Source organism: Onychostoma macrolepis, chromosome 07 (assembly GCF_012432095.1).
Source record: "Onychostoma macrolepis isolate SWU-2019 chromosome 07, ASM1243209v1, whole genome shotgun sequence".
NCBI classification, from domain to species: Eukaryota; Metazoa; Chordata; class Actinopteri; order Cypriniformes; family Cyprinidae; genus Onychostoma; species Onychostoma macrolepis.
Genome location: NC_081161.1, coordinates 12,445,725 through 12,461,296, shown reverse-complemented (window position 1 = coordinate 12,461,296; position 15,572 = coordinate 12,445,725). Strand labels below are relative to the sequence as shown.

The window sequence follows — 15,572 nt, the reverse complement described above, 5'->3', positions numbered from 1 at the left end:
TGAAACAGGCCCTCTCAACTTTACGTATGATGACAGTAGCAGAATGAATTTGGAAGGGTAAAAAACTATCTTGCCTACCAATATTCAAGAAAATGCCACCAGATTCACTGGGAAGTGCTTCATATTGCATCAGGACAATGACCCAAAACACCCTGCCAGTTCAGTCAAGGAGTTTATCAGGGCAAAAAAATGTAAAGTCTTAGATTACTCAAATCAATCTCCAGATTTAAGTCCGAATTTCACCAGAAGAAGAGGAGACTAAAGGCAGAAACTCCCCAAAACAAGCAACAGTTGGAATTGGCTGTATTAAAGGCTGGGAAAAGCATTTCAAAGGATAAGACCAAGAGTCTGATGATGTCTATGAGACGCAGACTCACTGCAGTGATTGTACGCAAGGGATCTGCAACAAAATAATAGCTTTTAATCTTTTACATCTGCCTTAAGTTCATCTGTCCCAATACTTATGCTCGCATCAAATGGTGGGATGAACTCTAAAAGTGCTGTCCTTTTTATTTGGCAAAACATGTATGTGTTGAAACAGCTAATAATAAAATGTGACATTCTGTAGTTTTGTCTCATATTCATCTTTTCATCATGTTTGCAAATGTCTTGACTCCACAGCCAACAGAACAATTTTGTCTTTACTGTTCCAATACTTATGGAGGGCACTGTATATTATCCTAATACTTCTTTGTAAACTATTATTTGAAGTAACAAAACCATGGTTAATTTGTGGTTACCATACCATGGCTACAGTAACCATGATTTTTGGTTTTATTCACAGTAAAACCATGGCTAATTTTCGTAAGGTAATATTGCGTTGGTGGCGGTGAAATTATTACTGACATTAAAACACGTTGTTAACGTCAACAGCCAAAAAAGTTTCACAGGATTATGAATGTACTTGAAAGTGATGCACGGTTTTCATCTTTATTTCTTTTTCTTTTTCTTTCTCGTTCCCCTCAACCATAAAAGCCAGGAGAAGAGGCACGGGTGGAGAGGCGCAACGGGGCTCCAGCCGGAACTAATGCTTGTTTCTTCTCATTCCCCACAGAATCAGATTGCACCCCAGAAGAGTGACACTTCACACTATACTTCACCCCACGAGCACCGAGTGGATTACTGCACCGAACACCCTTCATCTGAGCACGTGTGATCAGTGTGTGTCAATAAATCACCCTCGGGGGCAATTATTGCATTTCAGCGTCTGTGTGCTCATTCACCTGCGACATATGGTGGAGAATGCGGGCATTGTAGGTGAATTGAGACACAGACTATTATCGCCAGGATTTGCTAACACTCTTTCTGTTTCACCAAGGAGAACCGCTCTCACTCTTTCCCTCTCTACGAATAATGAAAGAAGTCATTCGCCACCTGGCTGAGCTCGCGGTCCGCCAGCAACAGTTTACAGAACGACTGGCAGCTAGACAAGAATATACTGACCGGGTCGTCGACAAACTGCAGGCCAGCGGGGTGGGGCAGGTGCCCCTCCTGGACTCGTCCGTCAAGGCCCACCAATGCCTCGTCCAACTAACCGAGCACGATGACATCGAAGCCTACCTTCATACCTTTGAGGTTATCGCAACCCGGGAGGGGTGGGTACCGGAAGAGTGGGCCCGCATTCTTGCCCCCTTCCTCACCGGGGAAGCTCAGCGGGCCTATTATTCCCTACAAGCGCCCAGGAATGAAAAATATGATAAGCTCAAAGCCGAAATTCTTGCCAGGGTGGGTCTGTCTCCCTTGTGTGCGGCACAGTAGTTCTTCCAATGGACCTACGATGAACGGAAGACTATTAGAGCTCAAGCTGCGCAGCTCGTCCGATTGGCTCACCTGTGGCTCCTCACCGTTCCTCACCTCACCGTGTCTTACTGGCGCTGCCCCGTCCGCTGAGACGCCCAGTATGACGAATCCACGTGACATCGCCAGTCTTGTTGAAGATGTCGAGCTGGTGGAGGCAACGAACGCTCGCGACCCCGGGGAGAGAGTGAGCCTGGCGCCCCGCAGGGTGATGGAGCGGCGTCCGCTCGAAGGTGCACCGCGACCAGTCAGCAGACCGGTGGGCCTCGACCTCGTCGATGAGCCAATGCCCACCGAGCCCCCAGCGCCGACAGCCCGAGCCTGGATGGCCGGGTGCATTCTGCACAAAGAAGGACCTCCCCCTGGCCCCATCAGGATGGTGAAGCTGGAGGGCAAACCAGTTCAGGCCTTGTTGGATTCTGGTAGTACAGTCACCCTAGCGCAACCTACCCTGGTAAAGCCGAGGCCTGAACAGAAGTCAGAGCTGCCACTTACGTGCGTGCACGGAGATACCCGCTATGTACCGGCCCGTACGGTTCGTATCTCAGCTGAGCCCGGGACCTGGGCCATCGAGGTGGGCATTGTGCGAGACCTTCCGGTACCTCTGCTCCTGGGACGCGACTGGCCGGGGGTTCGAAAAGCTCCTCCGCACCCCCAGAAGACCTGCCACTTCCATCCGGGACCGGCCATGGAGGAAACATCGGGGACCGCCTAACCAGCGACTGGCCTTCCTAGCCACGGACAGCGAGAGGGAGGGTGAGTGTCAACCTACTAACATTCCGTCTGTCTACCTCGATGTGTTTCAACAGGTCACGACCGGGGGGTCGTTCGGCAGGGAACAACGAGAGGACGATCACCTGCGCCACTGCTGGGGACAAGTGTGCCGAGTCGATGAGGTAGACAGATTGCCGGGCCCACACCCGCTCCCTCATTTTGAAATAAAAAATGGTCTGCTGTACTGTGTCGCCCATAGGCGGGGGGAGGAAAAGTTCCTCTTGGTCGTGCCCAAAACTCAGACGGAGACCGTCATGGAGCTGGCCCATGCCTATCCGATGGCGGGACACCTCGGAGTAGAAAACACCATCCAACGCATCCGGGACCATTTTCACTGGCCAGGACTAGATGCAGAAGTGAAACGGTTCTGCCGTAGTTGCCCTACCTGCCAGCAGACGGCTCCTCGACGTCCTCCCCCCAGCCCTCTCATTCCACTACCCGTCATCGATGTGCCCTTTGAGTGGATCGGGATGGACCTGGTGGGGCCGCTGCCGAAGTCTGCCCGGGGTCATGAGCACATCCTGGTCATCGTGGACTACGCCACCCGGTACCCAGAAGCCCTTCCTCTTCGGGCGGCAAATGCAAAAAATAGGTACCACAAGCCTCCACAGGGTTCACACCCTTTGAACTGCTGTTTGGAAGACAACCTCGAGGCCTTCTGGACGTCGCTCGGGAAGCTTGGGAGAATCAACCAGCCCCACATCGCAGCCTTGTCGAGCACGTATGGGAAACGAGGGAACGAATTGACCGAGTCATGCCCCTCGTCCGAGAACACCTCGTCACAGCCCAGCGCGCCCAACAATGCCTCTACGACTGGCCTGCCCAAGTACGGGAGTTCCAGACGGGAGATCGGGTGATGGTTCTGGTCCCGACAGCTGCGTGTAAGTTCCTAGCGACCTGGCAAGGGCCCTACACAGTGGTGGAACGAATGGGACCCGTTACGTACCGTCTGTGGGAACCCGGCCGCCGACGAGCGGAACAAATCTACCACGTCAACTTGCTCAAGAAGTGGGTTCCCCGGCCCGAGCAACTCGCTGCGCTCGCCCAAACAGACCATCCAGTGGTAGACCTGGATCCGCAGCTGTTGGCGACCCAGAAGACGGAACTCGAGGCCCTGGTCAGTCAGTTTAAGGATGTGTTCAGTGAGACCCAGGTTAAAACCACCATCATAGAGCACGAAATCCGCACACCCCCAGGAGTCGTAATACGGCAGCGACCCTACCGGATACCAGAAGCTTGCCGGCCAGCTATAGAGGAAGAGGTAAAGAAGATGCTCCAACTGGGAATCATCGAGCCCTCCCGTAGCCCCTGGGCCAGCCCCATAGTGATGGTACCAAAACCGGACAACACCCTCCGTTTTTGTAACGACTTCAGGAAGCTCAATGCAGTCTCCACCTTCGATGGATATCCCATGCCGCGGGTGGATGAGCTCTTGGACCGGCTGGGCAAAGCTTGATACATCAGCACCCTAGACCTCACCAAAGGGTATTGGCAGGTGCCCCTGTCCCAGAGCTCCCGGGAAAAGACAGCCTTTAGCACCCCCAATGGCCACTGGCATTACCGGGTGCTACCCTTCGGCCTGCACGGGGCACCTGCCACATTTCAACGGTTGATGGACATATTGCTCCGGCCACACCAAGCCTACGCGGCCGCTTATCTGGATGAAGTCATCATCCACTCGGAGTGCTGGGAGACTCACCTAGAGCGTCTACGGAGGGTGTTGACAGAGCTTCGGCGGGCTGGCCTCACTGCCAACCCCAAGAAGTGCCACCTCGGCCTCACCAAAGCAAGGTACCTAGGCTACAAAATCGGAAGAGGGCTCATCATGCCCCAGGAAAAGAAGGTCGAGGCGGTGAAGAAGTTCCCACGTCCCGTCAACAAGACGCAGGTACGAGCCTTCTTGGGGTTGGTGGGCTACTATAGATGTTTCATCCCCAACTTCTCCTCTATAGCCTGCCCCCTGTCAGACCTTACCAGGAAGGGGCAGCCGGAAAAGCAGAAGCCACCTTCCAGGCCCTCAAGACGGCCCTCACGTCCTCCCCGGTTCTGCATGCACCAGGCTTCAGCTGCCCCTTCACGTTGTATACCGACGCCTCCGGCACCGGCTTAGGAGCAGTCCTCCCACACTGATCACACAACACCAACACCTGTGTGTGATGAGTGGTGCACCTGGAGCTCGTTCCCCTCAACCATAAAAGCCAGGAGAAGAGGCACGGGTGGAGAGGCGCAACGGGGCTCCAGCCAGAACTAATGCTTGTTTCTTCTCATTCCCCACAGAATCAGATTGCACCCCAGAAGAGTGACACTTCGCACTATACTTCACCCCACGAGCACAGAGTGGATTACTGCACCGAACACCCTTCATCTGAGCACGTGTGATCAGTGTGTGTCAATAAATCACCCTCGGGGGCAATTATTGCATTTCAGCGTCTGTGTGCTCATTCACCCGCAACAATATATATATATATATATATATATATATATATATATATATATATATATATATATATATATATACACAGAGCTGGGTAGTAACTGATTACATGTAATCTGGATTACGTAATCAGATTCCAAAAATTAAGTACTGTAATCAGACTACAGTTACCTTTTTATGGATTACATGATTACATATTAATCACACAATAGCAATAAATTATTCATAATTCATTGATTCTCCCTAATTTCTTTTTCATTTTTAAATTTTCCTTTGCTAAAATAGCCTACTGATTATATACGTATTATGGTCACACTTTATATTAGGTGGCCTTAATTACTATGTACTTACATCAAAATATAAGTACAATGTACTTATTGTGTTTAAATTGTATTGCAAAACACTTCTGCTGCTATTGCGGTGGGATATGGGTAAAGTTAGGGACAGGTTAAGTGGTATAGGTAGGTTTAAGAGTGGGTTAAGGTGTAAGGGATGGGTCAACAGTGTAATTATAAATGTAATTACAGAAATTAATTACAGATATAATTACATAAAGGTATTATTAACAATATAAGAACATGTATGTACACAATAAGTACATTGTATCAAATGATTAATTTAAATTTAAGTACATAGTAGTTAAGGCTACCTAATATAAAGTGGGACCCATATTATATATGTATATATAGTCCAGTTTTGTGGACATTCACACAAAGATCGGTCATTAGTCAGGTGGCAACAGCATTTGACCACTGGATTTACAAAAATCATTTCAGGTTTAAGAAGGGTTTCAACATTGCATCAACTACTGATGAACACATTCATTTTTATTTGAATTATTACTCTGTAAGTTTTTTTAACCATGTATTATTAATTATAACTAATTAAAATGCACATATTCACGTTATTTATTAGTTACATGTAATGCGGGCATTACAAAACTTTTTTTCATCTAAACCTCATTCACCAAATAGCCTATATTTGCTTTAAGTACCCCTGAGATTTTAAAATAAATATTTCAGTAATTAAGTATCACATTTGTTGATGTTGATTAGTGATCACATGGCATGCAGGTAAACAAAAATATTTCATATTTTTTAGTAAGTGTTTTATTTAAAACAAAGTCTATAGAAATACAAAGACGGTTCACTCCTATACTTATGAATGGGAGAAACTGTAATGTGCAATATGGAGGAATAGTCCCACCTTCTAAATGATTTTCCATAGAAACATGGGGCACATTCAAGCTCAAACCTGGTTTCCGGGATGAACAACATGTTTCCTGGAAGCGGTGTGCAACGGGGTTTGCGAGACAGCTCGCACAGTGGGTCCAAGTAAAGTTGTTTACAAATGTGTCCGCTGCAGCTCGGTATACGCAACAATTGAAGATATTAGAAGACATGTTTGTCATAAGAGTTTTATAGTAACAATACAGCATATCAACATGATGATGTAGTTGGTTATATTTTTAGCTTCATTGCAAGGCAAGTTTATTTATATATTCAATTTCATACACAATGGTAATTAAGTGCTTTACATAAGAATGGACGGCAAGGGCTGTGACTGCAACATTGAGAATATTTTGCAGTATTAAACATGTATTTATACCGATTTCATTAGGCTCCAAAAATTCTTCAAAAAGAACACAAAGAGTGGCCTTCTCAGCTGCCATAGTTGCAACTCTTGTGTCATCAGAACAGGGTGTTCAATGCACCAATGTTTCTGTTTTAAAAAAACGGGGCTGAACGCAGCCCTGACTAGACCAGCCAATGCGCAGTCTTAAGCTGATCTAGCCTGAAAAATAAGCTTTTTAAACGCTATTTGACCATAAGAAACAACTTTCGTGGGGCAATTAATTTCATATTTTTGTTGCCGATTTGACATAATTTAATTATGAGTTCAGCAAGCAGTTTTTGAGATTTCAGGATTCCCCCATTCATTAAGAGCTGCCTGGAGGCGTTGCAAATATGGCCGCCAAGTGAAGAGACTTTCCTTGAACGGGAGTTTGTTTTAAAATGATTTATTTTCATTTAAATTTTTTATGATTTAATTAATTGTCAGATTTTCATTAAACTCACAACCCCCTGCATTTCCTTTACGAACCCTAGTTTGGGAAACCTTGATGTAATATTTTTAATTCACTTCATGTTGTAAATTACAATGAATGGAACAAGTTATCTTACTATTTGCATTTTTTACATCATTATGGTACAAGATAATGCTATTTAAATCAATGTGATAAACGAGTTAAATCAAAAGTAATCTAAAAGTAATCTAATTATATTACATAAAATGTGTAATGTAACGGATTACTTTACTAACTACAATTTTTGTCATTTGTAAGTAATCTACCCAGCTCTGTATATATATATATATATATATATATATATATATATATATAATGTTCATGTTTCGATTTTTTATTTATGTATATGTTACTTTTAATATAAAGTTGTTGTTTTTGAGCAACTGGGATGGTGCCCCCCTGGGAGTTGGTGCCCTACGCAAACTGCGTACTCTGCATATGGGGAGCGGCGGTACTGGTTCCTCATGACTTGCAGAGTTCAGAGTATGCTGCATTGTGGTCATATTGTATTAAGTGAATTGTGGTCATGAATAAGATCATTGGGAATGCCCCAATGGGTAAAATTTTCTTTACTGAGGATTCTAACATTTTTTGTGTGTCTTGCCATCTCTCAATAGTCACGGTTGGGTGTAGGGATGAGGCGAGGACTCAATTATGCAGAAGAATGGGCTTTATTAATAATAAAATAAAACAAATCAAACCAAAACTACCCCATAAGGGAACACCGACTGGCAACAAAAACTGGAAAGGTTTGGCAGGACAAAGCAAGGCAGGACATACCAGTATAGGTATGATGACGAACTGGCACAGGACTGCAAACACAAGGAGAATAAATAGGGAGCAAATGAAGAGGGGTAACGAGGGAGGACAGGTGGGGCAAATTAACCATTAATCAGGTAACAAGAAGGGCGGGGTCAAGACAATAGACATGAGAGCACATGGCACATGGAACCAAACAAGACAAAGCCATGTGCTCACACAAAACAAAAACACAAGCACATGGCCAGCAAAACAAATCACAAGCCATGTGCTTGAACAAAACAAGACACAAACATGCATGAGCCGCATGTTCACACAAAACACGAAAGCACGTGGCAGAGGGAACCCCGAACCGAACGCTACACAAGACAAAACATGAAAGCACATGGCCAATATAATCACGACACATGACAAAGCTGAAATTTGGCCCGACTCAAAAAAAAAAAAATCATGCGAATAAGAAATCAGCTCAAAATCAGACGAAAATCGCACAATGTGTGCCTGGTCTTATGTGGCCACACTACACCATTATTAGAGTATTAGTAGACTGTCTACTTAATATCTGCTAACTAGTGCTGTCAAACGATTAATCGCGATTAATTGCATCCAAAATAAAAGTTTTTGTTTACATAATATATGTTTGTGTACTGTATATTTATAATGTGTATATATAAATACAAACAGATACAGTAAATATTTTTTTAATATTTACATGTACTTACATGTATATATTTTCATATTATTTGTATATTAATATATTTAATATATAAAAATAACATATTTTACCAGGTTCCCATTACTTCTCTTTCTTTGCACTAAGCAATTTACTTACACAAACGTTTTTTACATTTTTGCACGACAGGGCAGCTCACTTCTTCTGAACATGCAAAATGTACATTTATTATTTATTATTATATTTGTTTGCCTCCCTGTGCCCACATACTGTATTTTGATGCAGCTCAATTCTCAATAAAACTGTTTTCATTGATATATTTTATTGTTTCTGTTGTCAGACAACAGAATGAATATAAAATAGTGACTGAAACGCGACCCATTAAGTCTACATAACCAGCTCTTCCAACATTTTAATCTGCACAAAAATCCTGATAATTGAGCCGTCGTCTGATGAAATCAAATACACATAAGATAATGACAATAGCTGTGCTGTGATTTCGGCTATACTTGCATGTAAAATTAGAGAAGAAACATAATATCTGTGTTTAGCGCTGCTCCTCTCCGTCGCTCGCTGAACAATGCAGACGCACAGAGAGAGGGGGGGGGGTGCGCGCTGGGACAGCAAGACCTCACGCTCGCGCGGCACTACCGGCGAGTCTCAGAAACTAAATAAGGTTTGGGCAAACCCCAAAGATTTGTCGCTAGGCGCTTTTTTGAAGAGGGGAAAAAAGTCGCTAAAGGGGTCTGCAAAGTCACTAAGTTGGCAACACTGTGCATCTCCATTTCTCCAACTATGGACTAGGCCACGGGTCAAACAGAAAATGTAATTAACATTACACATAGTGTGCGTCTAATTAGATTTAAGCCGGTCGGCAAGGTAGCCAAGGCTCACATAGTCATAGGCCACTAGTGTTAAGCTGGTCGGTGTGGTAGCCTAAGCACACATAGCCAATAGGCCACAAGTGTTAAGCTGATCAATGTGGTAGCCCAGGCACACATAGCCATAGGCCACTAGCGTTAAGCCAGTCGGTGTGGTAGCCCAGGCACATATAGACAGTAATACATGCGGTTTACATGGCTCTTCAGAGCAGCAGCAGTACATATGTCTTGGCAATTTATCTGCTGTTGGGGCATGTTTTGTCTTGTTTTTGGCTTGTATTGTCCATTCTATGTCTCCTGCTTTGTGGGGGGTTATTTCATGTATGTTATATGTGCAGCAGCAGTATTTCTTACATGCTCACAGCAGCATGTTGTGGATGTATTGGCAGTAGCAAGTCTCGGTACTTGCTCTGCCGCAGCCACAGCCGCAGCCGCATAGCAGATCTATTCCGCCAAGACCAAATACATTAACATTGTCATGTACATTGCCATGCCAATCACTCAGAGAGTTGTCATGAGAGAAATAAAATATACACAGTACAAACACATATATTATGTAAACAAAACTTTTATTTTGGATGTGATTAATTGTGATTAATCATTTGACAGCACTACTACTAACATTTTATGTAGTTGCAAATTAATGAGAGTTAGCTGACATATGATCGCAAAGTTACTTATATTTAGTAGAATGTCTGAAATAGACTATCGAAATACAGCTTTACTTTTTGTGAAAATTCTTTCATCATTTACTCACTTTCATGTCATTCTAAATCTGTATAGTTTTAGAAGACATGTAGCTAAATGTCTAGCTATACTGCATTCTATGCTAGCATTCTACTCTATGGAAGTACATCACAAGGTGCCCTCCATAATCTGTTGACAATAAAATAATTTTTCTCTGTTAATTTTTTTTCCCTCCCAAGAAGAGGCAACACATGAGAAAAAGAAATGTTTGCTAGCTTAAGTTACATGTGTTTCATAAGGAGGGAAAATATTAATGAAATTGCAAATGGAAATTAAGGAAAGTATTAATGAAAATGAAACTTTGGGTGTGCCTCAATTAATGTCTCAATCAGTCCCAGTGTGAAGTGAGCCATGGTCCTTACCAGTGCCCAATCTATTGCAATATATTAATTCATGACCTAATAAAATTAATATGCGCTAATTGAGAAACTGACATCTCTAAATTTACAATGTACAGTGGTGTGAAAAAGTGTTGGCCCCCTTCCTGATTTTTAAATTTTTTAGATTCAGATCATCAAACAAATTTTAATATTACAAAAAGATAATGCAAGTAAATACAAAATGCAGTTTTTAAATGATGATTTCATTTATTAAGGGAAAAAAGCTGTCCAAACCTACCTGGCCCTACATTAATTGCCCCCTCCTATTAAATCAGAGAATCAAAGAATCAAAGAACTGTGATTAACCACATTATTTTTTAAAGCTGAGTTAAATTTCACTAGCCAAACCCAGGCCTGATTACTGCCAGACCTGTTGAATCAAGAAATCACTTATATAAAACCTGTCTGACAAAGTGAAGCATGTTTAAAGAACAACACATCATTCCACGATCTTAAGAAATTCAAATACAGATGAGAAACAAAATAGTTTACATGTATCAGTCTGGAAAGGGTTATAAAGCCATTTCTAAGGCTTTGGGACTCCAGCAAACCATGGTCAGAGCCATTATCCCCAAATGGAGAAAACTTGGAACAGTGGTGAACCTTCCCAGGAGTGGCCGGCCTACCAAAATTACTCCAAGAGCACAAAGACGACTCATCCAGGAGGTCATAAAAGAACCCAGAACAACATCTAAAGAACTGCAGGCCTCACTTGCCTCAAATAAGGTCAGTGTTCATGATTCAACAATAAAGAAAGAGACTGGGCAAAAACAGCATCCGTGGGAGAGTTCCAAGGCAAAAGCCATTGCTGACCAAAAAGAACACAAAGGCTCGTCTCACATTTGCCAAAAAATATCTTGATTATCCCCAAAACTTTTGGGCAAATATTCTGTGGACTGATACGACAAAAGTTGAACTTTTTGGAAGGTGTGTGTCCCGTTACATCTGGCGTAAAACCAACACAGCATTTCATAAAAAGAACATCATACCAACAGTCAAACATGGTGGTGGTAGTGTGATGGTCTGAGGCTGCTTTGCAGCTTCAGAACCTGGATGACTTGCCATAATTGATGGACATGAATTCTGCACTCTATCAGACAATCCTGAAGGAGAATGTCCGGCCATCAATTTGTGACCTCAAGCTCAAGTGCACGTGGGTTATGCAGCAGGACAATGATTCCAAACACAGCAGCAAGTCCACCTCTGAATGTCTCAAGAAAAACAAAATTAAGCTTTTGGAGTGGCCAAATCAAAGTCTGGACTTAAATCCAATTGAAATGCTGTGGCATGACCTTAAACAGTCCATTCATGCTCGAAAACCCTCCAATGTGGCTGAATTAAAACAATTCTGCAAAGAAGAGTGGGCCAAAATTCCTCTACAGCGATGTGAAAGACTCATTGCCAGTTATTGCAAACACTTGATTGCAGTTGTTGCTGCAAAGGGTGACACAACCAGTTATTAGGTTTAGGGGGCAAGCACTTTTTCACACAGGGCCATGTGGGTTTGGATTTTGTTTTCCCTTCATAATAAAAAACTTCATTTAAAAACTGCATGTTGTGTTTACTTGTGTTATCTTTGATTAATATTTAAATTTGTTTGATGATCTGAAACATTAAAGTGTGATGCAAAAAAATAAAAAATCAGGAAGGGGGCCAACACTTTTTCACACCATTGTATCTCTGTTCTTTTGTAGTGTTGAGGGTACATCTGTTAATCCCCACTTCTGAACATCTCATTTGCTTTCTCATTTATCCAGTCAGCTGTGCAGGTGTCTTATGTTTTTTAGCATAATTTCACAAATCTGCAGTCAGACCATTCTGGTTTTGCTTTAAATCTTTATATTATACAATCTAATTCATATAAAAAAAACAACTGCTCATGCTGCATGTGCATAGCATCTTCGTTTAGATTTTGATTAAAATGCAGTGATTGCCTCTAATTTCAAATGGCTACAGATATTTTTGTTTGAGGACAGTTTGCCTGTTATAGAGGCAATAAACAACAACAAAAATGCCTAAACAAAGGGGGAGGGGGAGGGGGGAATCAGCAACTGGTATCATAACCTCATAATTTGCTTGTAAAGAAAAAAGAAATAAAATAAAAATAATAATTTCGTGTGTAGAACTAATTTTTCATCTTACATTTTGTCCAACCCTCACTAAAGACAAAAATTATGACTCCTATTTATGATGTACTGATACAAAAGAAAAATTATTTGTAAAGGTCACTTCATATCACCACATCACATTATCTAGTTTCTTTGAGGTAATACGTTGTGGCCTCAACATGCTATGATGGTCACATAAGCTAATATGTTGAGACTATGACAAAACTAAGTAATCCGGGCTGCCTATCGAGAAACCATGCTCTATTTCATGTAAAACATTTAAAGATGTTTCTTACCAAGAACAGCTGCAGCAGCAACACCAACAGAAGCAGCAGGCATTTGAGGGAGAGTTAAACAAGCCAACTGTTTGGGTGTTCTCACTTCCCAAGATGTGAGTGTTGGGGGGAGTATTCTGCACTTGGGTTGCATTTCCAGCATTCTGTGGTGGACATTTTCCCATCTCCAGTTCAGATCCCATTAGCTACAGACAGAACTTTCAGTTTACCAAAATGCTTCACACAAGTGAGAAAATTATCTGTGCAAGAGTTACCAGGGTCATTCCACGAAATTGGTGCCTTTTCCACTTGAAAAAAAAAAAAAAAAAATTAATATAAATTTAATCTGGTCAGAAATGACAAGAAATTGTATTGTGCCATCTCTATGTAATTTATTATTTTATGACTATTTTTCTACCTCATGTTTTTGTATTTTTGTCAAACCCTGTTACCGACACAAGTGTATAGTTTAATTAGAACTATGTGATAGTTTTCACATATATGAACAGCATTTTAGTCCCTCTTTTCACTGGGATTGTTTCAAATTTTGGATTTTTTAAAAATATATTTATATTTGTCATTCAAATGACAAAGAACATCCTAATTTTGGTGGGTGACCACATGTCAATTAAGAAAAAAATATATTTTTACAAGAGAGATATTAAAAAAAGGACTTTGTCCAAAATAAAATATAGTTAAAGATACAATGGAAGAACCTGGAAGGCTGTATCAAATATAATTTTTTTTACAACTTTTATGAAATTAATGACAGTAACAGGATTGATGTCATAGTCACAGGACTGACCAGAGTAACAGGAATGACAGGACACACATTCTTCAGCACACTGCACATATTTATTAACATAACTGTACAGATATGTTGATCTGGTTCAATTATTAGGCAAGGAAGATGATCAGATCTGGGTCTTTCTGTGATCATCTGAAACCAGACCAATATCTTGACTTTCTTGAACATTGCAAGACTGGGGTGAAGTTCTGCAGTCACTTTGCTGCACTTGTTTGTAATTTAATTTACATGGATGCATTATTGACAGTGAGTTATGGAAAAAAAAAGAAAAAAGAAAAAAAGAGTTTTATTGAGACTGATCATCCTGTCCGTTCTTTAACAACAATAGTAATAGTGACAATCAATATACCAGTAATACTAACTAAAATGTAACTCATACTCATATGCCACTGAATGATATAGGCATTAGCTCAATAATACAGCCATGGTGACCTTTAAACATATTTGCATTTTACACAGACGATCTTTAAAAACAGGGAAACACCTAATCTATATAATCCCTGTTACCCACACGTCAAAACCTGTTATCCTGAAATGTAACAGGTTGACGGTAGGTTTAAAAATAAAATAAAAAAATAGCTAATTGCTAGTTTATAGTCAAGTTCACAAAAGCACATATCGTACACTTTAAAAGGATTTAACTTGTATATATTGAGTATATTAAATGTAAGAAATAATTGTTTAAATTAACATGGTACCAGTATTGACATTGCATGATCCCCCCCACCCCCACCCCCACCCCACACACCCAGTAAAGCCTCATAAATCATCAAAAATAGAACATTATTATTGAGGAGTGAGATAAATAATTTTGCCTTCATTTTGCAAATGAAAACTCCTGCTGAAAAAGAAAAATCACAGTGAGGGACAGGCCAAAAACCTTACCCTTACCAGCATAAATGCTTTTTAAATTATTTAAAATATAAAAAAATATTTAAATTTACTTTTTTGATGTAATATTGATGAAAGTATACCTATTGTTATGTTTTTTAATTGCATATTTATTTGTTGTTATATTAAATCTATGTTAGATTATTTATTAAGGATGCAAAAGGCACAGATTTGGTGGAATGACCCACCAATATGACAAAAGTACACATTCACAGTTGTAGTGCTTAATTGTGCTTAATTGATTTAAGCAGCCCTCCAGGTAGGAAAGAGGCCTGCATGCCACTATACACAACAGACATGTAGCAAACATTTATATCCAATGAGACCAATTACAACAGAACACCTGAGCTCATCAGCACACACACACACACATTAAAACAAGCACATAAGAGATCACTGTGATGTTTATATGCATGCATCTTTTCTTCATAACAATAATAATTTTCAAACAGCATAAATAAACGTATTATATATATATATATATATATATATATATATATATATATATATGTGTGTGTGTGTGTGTGTGTGTGTGTGTGTGTGTATTATTGATCAAGTAAGACTGTTTTAGCTAGTAAATCAAAATTTATACACAAGCCACAAAGAAACTGTATGATATGAGTGTTTTCCTAAATTTGGATGCACAGCTGCATCAATTACCTTCATATTATTCATACTCTTCTTTCATTATGGACATTATTCATTGTACATAGGCTACATTTCTTTCCCCCTTTTTAATCATTCTATTTGTATAAAAAATGCTCGCGATATGCACCCTCTGTAGCAGATGCATACGTCTCTTATCTATACCGATTTGCCTCAGAATACGCAATAATGCACACATACATAAAACTAAAACACAATAATTAAACTAACCTTTTCTCCATTGGTGTCCGGTAAAGACTAACTCCAGCCCTCGTTCACACACCCATCAACTGCAAGCTCTCGCTCAGCTTCAC

General features: G+C 41.2%; 1 protein-coding gene across 2 annotated transcripts in view; it reads right to left on the bottom strand.

Annotated features, from left to right (window-relative positions):
* LOC131545039 (regulator of G-protein signaling 20) overlaps positions 1–15,572 on the bottom strand; it is a 107,614-nt gene extending 92,042 nt beyond the window's left edge. The window contains exons 1-2 of one of the 2 annotated variants that reach the window (XM_058783640.1): positions 15,490–15,572; positions 12,936–13,120 (exon numbers count right to left, since the gene is read on the bottom strand). In XM_058783640.1, coding sequence (XP_058639623.1) covers positions 12,936–13,117 — 182 coding nt within the window. In that variant the 5' untranslated portion in view covers positions 13,118–13,120; positions 15,490–15,572. Of the gene's footprint in view, positions 1–12,935; positions 13,237–15,489 lie in introns of those variants that run through there. The other variant, XM_058783641.1, reaches the window with a different exon arrangement.